Below are 14,144 nucleotides of genomic sequence, written 5' to 3' on the forward strand. Positions count from 1 at the left end.
GCCTGTTTCATGTCTGGACGTCATAGGTTGTATTGGAGTGCAGCATAAAACAGTGCTGCACTCCAATACTCGGAGTGCAGCACAAGGCTCGCAGGGTAGTAAATAACAGATGATGTTCACTCTGGCCAGGTCTACATACCACGACTCTAAACAGTTTCTCTGTGAGTTATAGCTGTTTACTAAAAGCCATTGCCTTTGTTATTCATATAGTATATGGCGGGGTGTTAGTCAAGTATACTACTGTGATGAGTGATTGTGTTATGCATCTGAAAGATGGCTGCCTTTTTGTTCTTGGACTCTAATTTAAATTTTCTTGGACAAGACGATACATCAACCATTTGTATAATGACCACTTTGGGAAAAGGTAATGGCACTAATGCTCTCATATTCCCTATGTTTTGTGCCAGATTGACTTGTTTCCTGCTTTGCATAAAACACAGTGGGCCCTATCTTGCACCCAGCGCAATTGACTTTGTACACTGATGCATGTATCATTCCTATTTTGCACCCGACGCACAGCGGACTTTTCCCTCCACAGACTCACGTCGGTAAATTAGGGAATGAACTTGCGCTCCCGGGGGCGGTTCAGCGAAAAGAGGAGGCATGTTCCGATGTTACACCGAAATCTGTGACCTATCGAGATTGGTGTCCCCCTACCTCAACCCGAACCAAACCCTTGTCCCTAACCTTAACCACGGAGGGGGGCGCTACGCTTTTAACAGGAGGGACACAGATCACGACGGGTCACAGATTTCGGTGCAACACCAGCGCAAACGTTCCCTAGTGCTATTTTGCACTTTCAGAAAAGAATTCCGCCACAGAGCAGTCAGTGGTGCGTTATTCAGATGCTATTTTAAGGGCTAACCCGCTAACCCTAACCCATTCATAACCTCGTGATTCAGTGAGAGTGAGCCCAAAACATCGGAAAGTATATTTTTGTGACATTTCTTTATTTACATTTTGTCAAAAAGAAAAATCAATAGCAAACGTTGGTCTCATGGATGTATTAAGAGCATGCACCTAGCAAATCCGCCATTATAATAGCAATCCCCCATGGAACAAGCGCGCCTCTTTTAAGGGAAATGTGATATAACCGTGTGATACGCCCAAACCACACCTATGAGTAATGTAGCTACTTCAGACCAACCCATTTTAGATTTGCGTCGGGCGCAACAGTCATTTATCCCGCCGGTATACTAGCAACAGCGCCCGAGATCCGCTCACAAAGCTACTTGCGTTTGGCGTTCGATACTTGCGTTTCAGATCGTTAAAATAGGGTCCAGTGACTGTAGCTGTGAAATGGAAATGGTCAGTTTTAACTTTTTATTGCAATTTGAGTCGAATGCATGAACCAAAGTAGGGGATAGGTTTTCCTTGTACATAAAGAAGAGTTGTATGAGCTCTACCTGTTTTAATGTAAGAAATAAGAAATAAAGCCAGCGATTCAGACTTTAACTTTATTTAACAAACTGAACATAATTAAACCACCACAAGAACGTTTTATAATGACTAATAGAAACCCCAATCCCAGGAAACCAAAGTTAGGATTTTCCTGTCCAAAATGCACAATGCCCACCTTTACTCACTTGCTGGTTTTGTTGTGTTTGGATGGCATATATTTGGTCCCATTTGAAAAACAGGATTAGTCAGAATTATGATAATATGGAAACTATTTACGCCTACTTCACTACAACACAATTTCAAGATAGAATTTAAATACGCACAAGTAGGACAAACATAATTTTACCAACTAATAGGTAACCAATGCCAACTTTACACATTTTATTCCCTTTTAATAGCATCATTTAGTATATGGCATTTAAGGAAACGTTTGATATCTTGGGAGTCACGTTTTTTACTTTCTGGCGAAGAGATAGATAAAAACATTGATCCAGTAAGTGGCCACAGCTAGCATACGTTAGCTTAGCATAAAGACTGAAAACAGCTAGCCTGGCTCTGTTTAAAGGTAACAAAATCTGCCTACATGCACCTCTAATGCTCACTTATTAACACTTTATATCTTGCGTGTTGAAAACTGTTAAAAAAACAAACACTATTGGCTGTTTTACGGTGCCAGACTTGTTCAGACTAGTTTTTGGCTGGCCAGTTGCCAGGCAACCAGCAGAGACTCCAGAAAGTTACTGGTTGGTTTTCAGTCTTTATGCTAATTTAAGTAGCCTAAGTCAGCTGCTGGCTTTAGCTTAATATTTAAGTTCTGTTTTTGGTCTCAACCAACTCCAGAGGGAAATGTCTGGTTCTTTAGCTGCTAGATGCTCCACTACGTTCACCAGCTGGTTGCTATCTGTGTCTGTCTGCAGTTTGGTGCAGAGGGCAGCTGCAGATTTAGATGATAATTAGCAACCACTTTAACATTGTAACATTGTGACTTGATACATTATTCGATAAATATTGATTAGCCGTTTAAATAAAAGTAGTACGCTAATACCATAATGTCAAATGCACTTGAAGTATCAAAAGTAAAAGTACTCCCGTCAGAGTTATATTATCATATAGGCCTACAATATTGCAGAAATTATAACTACTGGTGCATTTGTGTGTAAGTAAAAATTACAATATTTCCCTTGTGGAGTAGAAGTATAAAGTAGTATAATTTGCAAATACTCAGTAAAATACAAGTACCTCAATTCTTCAGTACAGTACTCGAGTTAATGTACTTAGTAGTACATCCCCCCACCAAAAGGTGAATAAGCGTACTGTATTTCCCAAGATGCCAAACTATTCCTTTAAGTGAAAATCAGCTGAGAGATTCAGATTTTCTATAATCTTTAACTATGCAACAATAAAATAAACAATATTCTTATTTTTTGGGCACTACAGCCATACATATAAAACAAACAGTGATACTTCTTTATAGTAGCATTGACAAAATAAATAAACCTCATAATGTACAGTTAACATTACACTCATAAATCCCATTTTTCTATCAAAAAATGTTTCACAAATGTTTTATTTCTGCTAGGTCATATTTGGTCAGGAAGAAAAAACAAAAACAGGTAGAAATGTAAAAGGCTGAGCATCTCTCAAGCACAACAAAATTCCAGTATTATGCAATGCAGTGACAGAGGAGAGAAGGCGATATTTAAACATTTTATCTTAAGCAGTGAATAAGTTCACACACTGATATTAAGCACACTGAAATGTTTGAATTGGTAAGTTGTGTGGTTAGACCTGCTCACATCAGAGTGTAAGAGTGACTTTAAGATGAATATGAACCTCCTGGTTTTCACAGTGAGGAGCCTAACAGACCAAAAGTGTGTCTAGACTTCTCTTTTTAAAGGCACACAAGAAAACATAACTCAAACCTTATAAAACAGTACAGATAATGCAAAATGACAAGCTTCAACACCTTGTAAAAAACAAATCAGCACTTACTACTTTACAAAAGCAAGGCCAAAATAACACCTGAAAATAGCTTTTACTTCTTAGCAATTCAAAGCAGTACATAATGTATGACATTAGTCGAGAAAATGTCCTTGGAGTTTGCTTTTACAGACACAGAGCAGCACTCAGAAACTGATATGCAAATATTTTTTTTAGAGATTATTTTTTGGGCTTTTTCAGCCTTTATTTTTGACAGGACAGCTGAAGACATGAAAGGGGAGAGAGAGGGGGAATGACATGCAGCAAAGAGCCGCAGGTCGGAGTCGAACCCAGGCCAACTGCGTCAAGGAGTAAACCTCTACATATGGGTGCCTGCTCTACCAACTGAGCTATCTGGGCGCCCGACTGATATGCAAATTTAAGTCCCACAATAACAAGCTACATCCTTGTCACTGCACTCACACTGTGTGATTTTTTTTTCTTTCCACTTGAAGACATAGTGTGCTAAAATACATCATCACTTAAAGCAAATATTCATGTTTTATTTTAATGTACATATAAAAGAGAAGTGGGTAACCTGAAGTAAGCAAAGCCATCAGTCTGTGACTTACAGTGTGATTTCAATGGGTTTCTTGCAATGATAAAGAGGGTGATATGTCATCATTATGTGCTTCTTCAGAATTTTAAAAATATTTCACTGCCCACCAATGTTTTTTTGGATGACTTTTGTCCAATCACAGCATCCAGTTGGCTTACTGAGGCCACCAAGAAGAAGGACATGCAGCTCATGCAAGTCCCGCATTTTACAGGCTTTCATACAAATGTCTGATGTATGTGGTGTGCCTTAGTGAGCAGACACTTTCTTTGCACTGAAACAATATGCAGACACACAGCAAAAGGTGCCTATCCCTACTGTCTTCGTCCCAAACATAAAACATCCTCTCTACTACCTCCTCCCTTGCTCCCTTTTCACTGATTTACATCCTCATTCACTGCGATTGTGACCTCCTATGGTGACAACATTCACACTTTTTTACCCTTTGCACAACCTCGCTCCTGCCTGAAATTCACAGAACCGCAGCAGGTAGTGAGATATCAGACAAAACACTCTATTTATTTATTCTTTACCCTTTAGGTTTAGGCATTTCATTGTGCTTTATTGCAGGAGAGGTATATTCTATGCATTTAAAAAATGGCTTACTTTAGACGTACTGCAACGCTTTCACCGCAAAAATGCTTTTTATTTTTACTCATTCCTCACTGGCCTCTGGGAGCATTCAGAAAACGTCAAATAAATCTTTTATTTTCTCTAAGATTTAGTATAGAACTGATTCTTACTCTAGAACAACCCAATGCACTCCGACTGGCAGTGGAGAAGCAGCTGGTGAAACCATACTTATTCTCCTAGTTTCTTCCGCTGCTCTGGACAATTTCCCTTCTCGTAAAACTAGCTAGCAGCAATACTATCACCAGTGAATGAAGGGTTACTCTGCAGCAAGTAGGACAGATGCCTCTTCAGATTACTTTCTTTTCAACAGATGCACAAATCACTGTCACTGGACAATAGTAGGTCAATAGCAATTCCTGCAGTAGCACATATGTTGTTTCTGTTGATCACACTGTATGATGAATCTCATTGCTGCGTCCTTACAGAGACGCCACAGGTAGGAACTGTGAGCTTTCCAAGGATGTGCATTAGACATAGATAAAATGTTTTAATGATGGAGTTTAAAGTCCTGCTGTGGAGTACCTGAGCCAGGTTGCACACACAAACATGCAGGGCTTTTACTACAACCTCTTGAGCTGAACCTGACAATGCAAAACATTGTCTAACACAAGCCTACGTGCTCCGGTAGGTCTTGATGATATCTTTGATTGTCCTTCTGCAGATGGGGCAGCATGCGTTGGCCATCTTCTTGAGTTTGAGGCCACAGGTGTAGCAGAGACACATGTGTCCGCAGGCGTAGAGGACTGTGTCCACCACGTTCTCGTAGCAAATGGTGCATTCATCACTCCACGAGCCAGAGCAGGATGGGAAAGTAGGGGACTCTGGGTGGCTGGAGAACGGAGAGCTTGGGGTTGTACCTGAGGAAAAGACATTAGAGATGTGTGAGTCACAAACATCTGGACAGGAAATATCCATGGGGATAGAGAGAAGATTGACAAATAGAGAAATAAAGGTAAACTGGAACACTTGGACAAACCTGTGGAGGAGGAAAAGACTGTGTAGTAGCTGGAGTTGAGGCTTGAATTGAGGTTGATGTTCAATGGTGTGTTGAGGTTGGGCTCGGAGTTGCCACTGCAAAGCATTGTGGGGGTGTTGGGTGTACAGGATGGGGAGCTAGGGACCGACGGGCCTCGAAGGTCTGGGTGTGGAGATGAGCCTGAAGGTACACAAGAGACATCTGGGTCACACCAAAGATTTAGCAACATACAGATAATCTATTGAAATGAAGTGTTCAAAAGAGCCAAATGCAATGTTTCATAACTGGGAATCAAATATTTCCATCTTTCACACTCTGAGAAGTTAGTCAGAGCTGATAATTAGCAAATGGAGGTGAGTGGATGTCTTGTTGCATTTCTCTCTCTCTCTCTCTCTCTCTCTCTCTCTCTCTCTTTTTCTCTCTCTCACACACACACACACACACACACACACACACACACACACACACACACACACACAAGCATTAAATCTCTTCTATCACCAAGCAGATGACTTGTGAGTCCACAGCGTCTGTGTGTGGGTGTGTGTGATTGAGTCAAGAGCCTATGAGTTGGTGTAGTCGCCAAGAACCCCCACCCCTCTCCTTCATGAGCCCATGATCCCTCTGGGTAGGGTACGAAATAGTTTCACAGACTATCTGTTGTCTGTCCTGTGTGATCTGTCCCCATCTACACCCCATAACCACCGGCTCTGGCAGTTCATCTCTCCTCACAGACCAGAATACTGACCCCCAATACCACAGACAAATTCTTATCCAGTCTGCCTGGAAGGCACACACCATTGTTGTTTATGCATTGTCCTTCAACCGACCATGGCAGAAATATCGCTACACTGTCGGGCCGGCCCCTCACTTGGCACCACCATCCTTCCATGTTTCAAATGATCTAATATTGGTAGTTTACATCCTATCCCACAATTTGCTTGTCCAAATTTCCCTAAAATGACATTGTGGAGTGGAGAAAGAGCTAAAAAAAGAACCGCAGATGGTGAGAAATTGCTGGAATAAATACAGTTGGCTTAAAATAAGAAAAAGACACATTTATGTGGTCTGTTGTTAGCAGAAAAAGTATACAGTTTGTTGCATAACTCTAGCTACGTGCTCTGACCTCATGCCTTTTCTTTGGCCCACTCTAACCACTGCAGTCTCAGTTTCAGCCTATGTAAACAAACCATAGTAGCTTTTTATGCAACAATCAGCTTGTAATCCATACAAAATCCTTTCCATAAATTGTGTGCTTTTAAGTTTAGCACTGGGATCAATTAAAAAAACCAAAAGGGTTTGTACCACTTTGCTGAGACACGCTTTTTTGAGAGTCATCTATTTATTTACTCTCTATATTGTCATATTTTAGAGTGGCTACAGAGGCCTGCATGCATACTGTAGCATTTACACACCCTTCCATTACCTACTTATCATGACCTATGTGGCAGCCTGGCTGTTAGCAAATGTCTTGGTCAACTCTAATAAGAAAGCATGGATAACCTTCTTGTCTATTCATGTATCTTTTCATCAAGCGTACCTTTCATCTTCTCTTGTATTATGAATTTACTGCTGGCTGTGTGACCAGGAATGAGTATGTGAATGTATTTAGTTATGCAGTACAGTAGAGTATTTTAGCTCTGAGGGAAAATGTAAATGCTTCACTATGTGTACTAGCTAGCCACCAAATGTCTGTGTGAGCTTCTCACTGAAATCGGCTGCCTGATGGAGCTGAAAACGATGCTGTAAAAGCGATGAGAGTGAACCAAAATATGTGTGGGCTGGAAAACCAAATCAATGAGTTAAAAGATCCAAAATGTTCCATAGAGCTGAAGGGAACTGCAATCAGGTGATTATTCCCTGTAGGTTTTTCCGCACCAAGAGTGACCCCTTTCATTTGATAAATTGTTAATATAAAAAATACTGATTATAGCAGCTTTAAGATTAGAGCTGAACACATATGTAAACCCACAGCAGGACACCTGTAATGAGGAAATACATGACTACTGAAGGTCATTATTGATTCTAAATATCTGACCCTGTGAGAGCAACAGCCTCCCATCTGTTCCACTTTACAGGCTTGACAACACCCAGCGATGACAAACTGTCACTTGCTTCAGTGGCTAGATGTTTCCATGGAAACTAGTGGCATACGTCTGCAGCGAGTGGGTGAACAGAAACGTCACAAATGCACTCCCCACAGCTGGAGTGGGTAATGACTCGAAGAATGCTCATACCCCAAAGAATAGAGGGTAAGAAAATGCAGGAGGAAAAAAGGAAGAGAAGATTGAAGGACCAGTGTTAAGGGAACAAGCTGTAGGTGGAAAACCCAGCATCTCAAACCTCCATGCAATTACATTTTAATAATGCATATGGAGGGCATCATAAGGAGCTATCACTGGCCCCTCCTGATACATAATGCTGGGAGCCCACGCAAGACAGAAAATAACCTCCTCAACCCTGGTCTGACTGACTACATGAAAGAGAGGAGAGGAGAAACTAAAATGCAGACATGAATTACGAGAAAGAATTTAAAGAAATTCTAACAAACCAATGCATTTTTAGCATCTCTTGAGTATCTCTATATTTGCCTCTAATTATAATAATAATTTCCTGTGAAAAGAAGGGGCAGAGTCATTATCAACTTAGCCAGAAGACAACACTGGGGTGGAGGAAGATTGCTTTAAAAAAATTGTCTTTATCTGCAGGCGGCAACTGTAAACAAATCAAAAGCACTCACTGCTTGCTGCACTCTGCAGAATTTTACAGTGACATCATTGCATTAAGTCCAAGCAATGCTTGAGCTCCATCTTATGAAAAATGGAGAATATAAAATCCTATAAGTGCAAGACTCTTACAAAACTGAGCTAGTCATACAAAATACAAACTTAACTGGGATTTGCACAAAATATGGTGAAGCTTATATAGACTACCTTTTTTTTGAAGATGTGTTAAATGTCCAAAATAAACTAGCGATATCGGAGACTTTTTAATTCTTCAAATTCGGTGAAAATTGCTACAATATACAAAAAAATATAAACATATATATATATATATATATATATATATATATATATATATATAGCATATCTTTAGTCTGTGATAATCACCTCAACATTTGCGTGGTTCATAACATGTATGTTTTCATTTTCACTTTCAAACTCGAAAGAATCCAAGCCAACCACTGCTTCTCATTAAACAGCCATTTTCAACAGCTCCTGAACCTGTTATTAATGTTCTTATTCTATTAAACTGAGCATGCAGTCCCACAGTCCTACAAATCAACACCAGGCGTGATCAACTTCAGGTAACATTGTCTCCTTCTGTGAAATCTGCTGGAATCAAATGGCGCTGACAGGAATTCTGTTCAACTGAACATACAAAGTTAACATTCATATGCAAACTGTGAGAGGGTAGAATGTAGAGTCCAAGAGATATATGAGTTGATAAAAAGCCACAGAGCAGCCCAGACAGCAAAGGTGGGGAAACTATTTCATGACTCGGCTGAATGGGTATTCAAGGATCACAGACTGCATTAACTTCTGAAAGGGAAGTTACAAATTACATCATGTAGATATCTATGGAACACTGAACCATGATTTGATTTAATATTCAAATTATTGCTAAAACTAATGCTAATAAACTGTTGATCTGTGTAGGTACTTCCTCTGTTTGCTTCTACCAAAACGGCTAAAATCTTAGTTTGGCTCTTTGGCTTAGAGTTGTGGGTTTACTCCACAGTCCAAGAACATGGCAACAAGACATCCCACCTGCCAATGAATAGGAATATGAAGGCACTGGAAATGAATGAATGTAAGCAATTATGTTTAAGGACTAGTTTCTGGGGGAATAATAACAGTTCCCTTTTTCCTGAATGTTGACATTTAAAAATACTGGTTTATGGTTTTGCATTCCCAAAGTGATTTAAGATCATAAAGCTATTTTAGGCTGTTTCCATACAGTTTTAGTGAAGTGAGCGTACCTAAAATCCTGAGTTGTGTAATGGCGCCATGCAGACTGTAGAACATCCAGAGTGGTCTGGAGTTATCGACACACAGCTGCATCCCTGCACTGATGCCGTTATGGCTCATCATGACCTCCCCTTCTGCGTTCACCACAAAGCCCAAGATATCTCCACTGTGGAGTGGCACCGCCACCCGACACACGGCCCAGAATTCCTTGCGGTCAACCAGAGACTCTGGGTTGGACGGGAGGTCACTGGGCTTTAGGGTGGCCGGGTCACATGAAGTCACACCATAAGAGAGAGACCCAGGCCGTGTGACACCTGCCTTAACCTTCACAAATACAGTCTCTGAGCAGCGCATCGGCCGACTGGTGAACACCAGGGTCCTCTCGTCACCACGGTGATCCAGCCGCGCCACAGTGTGCTTATCCAGCACGGTAACATGGACGCCGTGCACCGAGTGGAAGTGCAGATCGGTGTCCAAATGGCTGGGCAGCAGCGAGCACTGCTGCGAGTTTTGAGAGTTTTGGGGCACATGGCAGGAGGAGGAGCTTAAGCGTTGTAGTCGTTCCTGTTCCTCATCATCTTCCTCCAGATGTGTCTCCTGCTGCTGCAGGCTCAGGTCACACAGGCTGATGGAAAGGCGAGGGTCATCACTGTTTCGCTGAATAGAGGCCCGCTGGGCAGCAGTAAAAGAACGAGGACGCTGGCAGTCCAGGGGGACCATCTCGCTGTCTGTAGGGAAAAAACAGGAATGTTATATAATCACTTGTTTGTGGTGTTTTGAAGAGAAAAATTCAGTCTGAACCAACACAATGTCTGTGACTAATACAGTCACAACAATCTCAATTAACTGTCTTTCCAAGTGCCCATAGAACCAAATTTAATGTACCTACCCACTTAGTATTAACATTCACTGTCTGCGCACTGTTCATTAATCATACCTGTCACTGTAAACAAATGGTGCCCTGCAGCTTCTCTGCTTTATAACGTATTCATTCTAATGCACTCTCTGTACTAAGGCTCAACAATATGAATAAATACGTCAATGTTTTAGATACTTAGAAACACATCAGGACTTTAAGTGGGGGCATACTGTAGCTGCAGGCCAGTGGCTACATCACAGTATAAGAGACGCAACAGCTTTATGTAACGTTGAAGGATAAGAGATGCACATGAAGCAACTGAAATAACGCTTAGCTGTGTCTGAGCCTCACATTCTGTGTTCAGATCAGAGTCCTGTGATAATAAGCCACATTTTCTTACTTAAACTTACTTACTTTTTTTTTTTTCTTACTTTCTTATTTTCACATTTTATCACAATTGAAAGCCTAAGGTGTGAAAATGCAGACATTATAATCTAAAGATTGGATTTTTTTAAAAATCTTTAATGAAGCTAGTTTATCTTCAGTGTTTGTCAAGGACTTAAATGTGTATGTATAGTATACAGTGGGTGTGAAATAGCTGTAATGAGCCACCACGAGTCCTCACTGTTTACATAACAAACTGTCTCTGCAGCAGTGTCTTGATGTATTGTATTCCACCTCTGTACACGTTTTTATATATATATATATATATATATAACTTTTTTTTAGGCGTTTTCAATATACAGAAATGAGCATACATACATATACAAACAAACTCGGGACATAGTCCCACATTGGTGCACTCCCCTTCTCCCTCCCCATACACCCTCCCATGGGACCAAGAGTGCAAAAAGAAACAAAACAAAAAAAAAAGATCCAATTCTACAGCGGCCTGTACACTGTTAACACTGTAACATTTTAGGTTATGTCTCGATGCTAAAAGCAGCTTTTTTTCCGATCATTGAAAGGGAAAGGCATTCTAAAAACTGCATTACATGTCTATCTCACAAATAGCCCTTCCTATGCTAATTCTGCTCACTGTAAAATAGAAGCCACATGGAAACATTGTTGCAAAACAGAAGATGCGTGTGTCTTTCAGTGCACACAGCCGGTTCAAACGGATCTGCATTGTGGCACGCTTAGGGACACGCTGCCAAATTTAACACGGCCCTCCAACACGGGCTAAAATTAGCCTGATTGGACATTTGAGGAGAGCGGGGAGGGACAAGCTTAGGGATGAGTAACAGGATGGCTGTGTTGTGTGGCTCTTAGCCTCAATATTGGGCTTCCCCTATGGGAAGTGGATGGAGCAGGAAAGTACGGAGGAGAGGATGAAAAATAGGGTGGGTTGGCCACTTGAGAGAAAGGGCATACCTCACCAGCTCCTGGTTATCACACAAAGACAGCACATCTCCGGCCAGCCACTGATAAACTGCTTGAACTTAATTACTTCCTCAGTCAAGAGTGTCCACAACCAAGCATCAGGCTCTTATTATTAGCAGCCTTATCGTCTTCAAGGCAAAGTTAGCCGACTTTGGGCTACAAGAGATAATTTCTATTCTTGCAATTGTGGCTTCTCGCAGTTCACAGTTTCTGATTTTGAGAATGGCACAGCAGTCAAAACAAGCTGTGAGGAGAATAGCAACTTAATGAGACTTTCTACCTGTTGCGGAAAAGCAAGATATACAAAAGATAAAAGAAGACAAAACAATGAAAGATAAAGACGTGAGACAAATAAATATGTATGATCTCTTCCTTGGTTTGGTCTCAAAGGAGTCTGGGATATAATTTCACACATAAAACACCTGACAAATATAAAAAGCATCGAGTCACACAGTGAAATTGCCTAGCTTGAAACACAATATGCAATATTAAACGTGTTTAAGTGTGTACACCAACATTTACAGCATGGTTGCATGACAAGGGGTAAAGAACTGCTCTCATAACCAACACACACACACACACACATAGCAGAGACGTGGCTAGCACAGTGCTGTTTAACCTTTCCAAACTTTTTATATCACTCATGACAGTGATACCCAACCAGGGTACCTGTACCCCAGGGTGTACGTGGAAAGATTGTGAGCTCAACTAATAGGAAAAATGGGAATTTTATTTAAAAGAGAATATAATGAGATACAGTGTCCGCTATTATAAAAGCTATTAAACTATTAGCAAGTAAGCACAAAAAGTCGAAACCGTTATCTGAGCATGGTTGAAATAGCTAGAGGAAATGGCTAATTTGTTAAAATAATGGCTAAATGGTTGAAATGCCCAGATTCTGCCATTCCAAATGGTACAAATGTAAACTTAATCAAACAAACAAACCTGTGACAACATCCACCTTTATATCATTAATAATTAAATTATATCCAGTTTATTGTATTCAAATGAACATATTTGGACCATAACGGGGGAAGGGGAACTGCATCTGGAGCTGTAGCATAAGTCTGCCAAAAAAAAAACACTGACTTGGGATGTTCAAACAGCGAACAATCTTTTTGTAACTAGGGTGTAAACACGCTTTATTACTCTTGAGCCAAGTCTCTCAGACTATTTACTTACTTACTTACTTATTAAAATGTCACTCATAAAAAGACAGGTGCAATCTTGTCTTTTGTTCTAATAAAAATTACCATGGGCCCCTTACAGAAAATTCACCGCAGCTTAGCTTAATTTTGGCAATGCTCCAGTGGTTTTACAATAGCATGCAATGAACATACAGTAATGGTAATTATATTCAACTTTGCAATTTTAAAGTTCAAATCCTTGTAACTTTTGAATAGCAAGGCCAAGTCTAAATTACTTTTTGTCAGGCACGAAAACAATACCAATGTGATTAAGAGCATGGCTGAAATTGTCCAAGTAAAATTAAGTTGTCTTTAAACAGCTACAGCTACTCAATCTCAGGAGGAAAGCTCTGATTAAATAGAGGAACACATACAGACTGACACAGTTCGGCAGGGTCAATGGCTGACCGCTTGGCTTTGCATTTTTTTATTAAGCATTGTAGCTGTGAGAAAAAAAATAATCAGAAACTTGCACGGACATTATGGAGGAATTTCTTGGCTTTGTGGAAGTAACGCACCCAGACCAAAACATACACCTGCAGAAAATCCCTCTACTTGTTTTTTTAGGTTTATCTATTCAAAGAAGTTGCAGCTTTCAGGGACAGAAACTCTTAACGCAATCCGGAAAAACCAGTTCCTGGAAAGTGAACGCAATGCAAACAAGGATGTTCAGGACATAGCCTAACTGAAAAACTGGCATCCTGTTTCACTGGGAACACATGCCAGAATGACGTATTGCAGTTAAAAAGCCATTTAAGATAGTACCCTACCAACAGCCTGGCTCCACCTCATCTTGAAATGCATTTTAGAGGGGCATGCATGTATTGCAGTACAGTAGTTTTTGATCTAAATCATTCAATTACATTTTTAGATATGCCTTTTTTAGTGTTGAACAGCTCTCAGTCAGACAATGGCATGGTACTGAATAGAAGAGGAAGGGTTCAGTTGATTCCTTGGCCCGGTGGAACAGGATTAGGAGGCTTTTGGGGGCTTAAGTGAAGCTGTAACCTCTATACAAGGTCAGCTGCACCAATTGTGTGCGTGTGTACTGTGTGTGTGTGTGTGTGTGTGTGTGTTTGGAGATTTGCCCTAAGTATGCATGCCTAGGGGGCCTATCCAGGGCTCTGTCTAGAATGAGTGAGTGAAGTCATCGGTCATGAGAAAGGAGGCTGCAGGGGGAGAGGCTGTGTGTCTGTCC

The 14,144-nt window shown here is 40.7% G+C and overlaps 1 protein-coding gene across 1 annotated transcript in view; it reads right to left on the reverse strand.

Moving 5' to 3' along the window:
- Positions 1–1,443: 1,443 nt before the first annotated feature.
- Positions 1,444–14,144, reverse strand: part of neurl1ab (neuralized E3 ubiquitin protein ligase 1Ab) — a 33,651-nt gene continuing 20,950 nt past the window's right edge. Inside the window, exons 4-6 of the mRNA XM_031307242.2 lie at positions 9,529–10,245; positions 5,547–5,726; positions 1,444–5,427 (exon numbers count right to left, since the gene is read on the reverse strand). Of these exons, the coding sequence (XP_031163102.1) occupies positions 5,183–5,427; positions 5,547–5,726; positions 9,529–10,245 (1,142 nt within the window). The 3' untranslated portion in view covers positions 1,444–5,182. The remainder of the gene's footprint in view (positions 5,428–5,546; positions 5,727–9,528; positions 10,246–14,144) is intronic.

The sequence above is a fragment of the Sander lucioperca genome, chromosome 15, assembly GCF_008315115.2.
Source record: "Sander lucioperca isolate FBNREF2018 chromosome 15, SLUC_FBN_1.2, whole genome shotgun sequence".
NCBI classification, from domain to species: Eukaryota; Metazoa; Chordata; class Actinopteri; order Perciformes; family Percidae; genus Sander; species Sander lucioperca.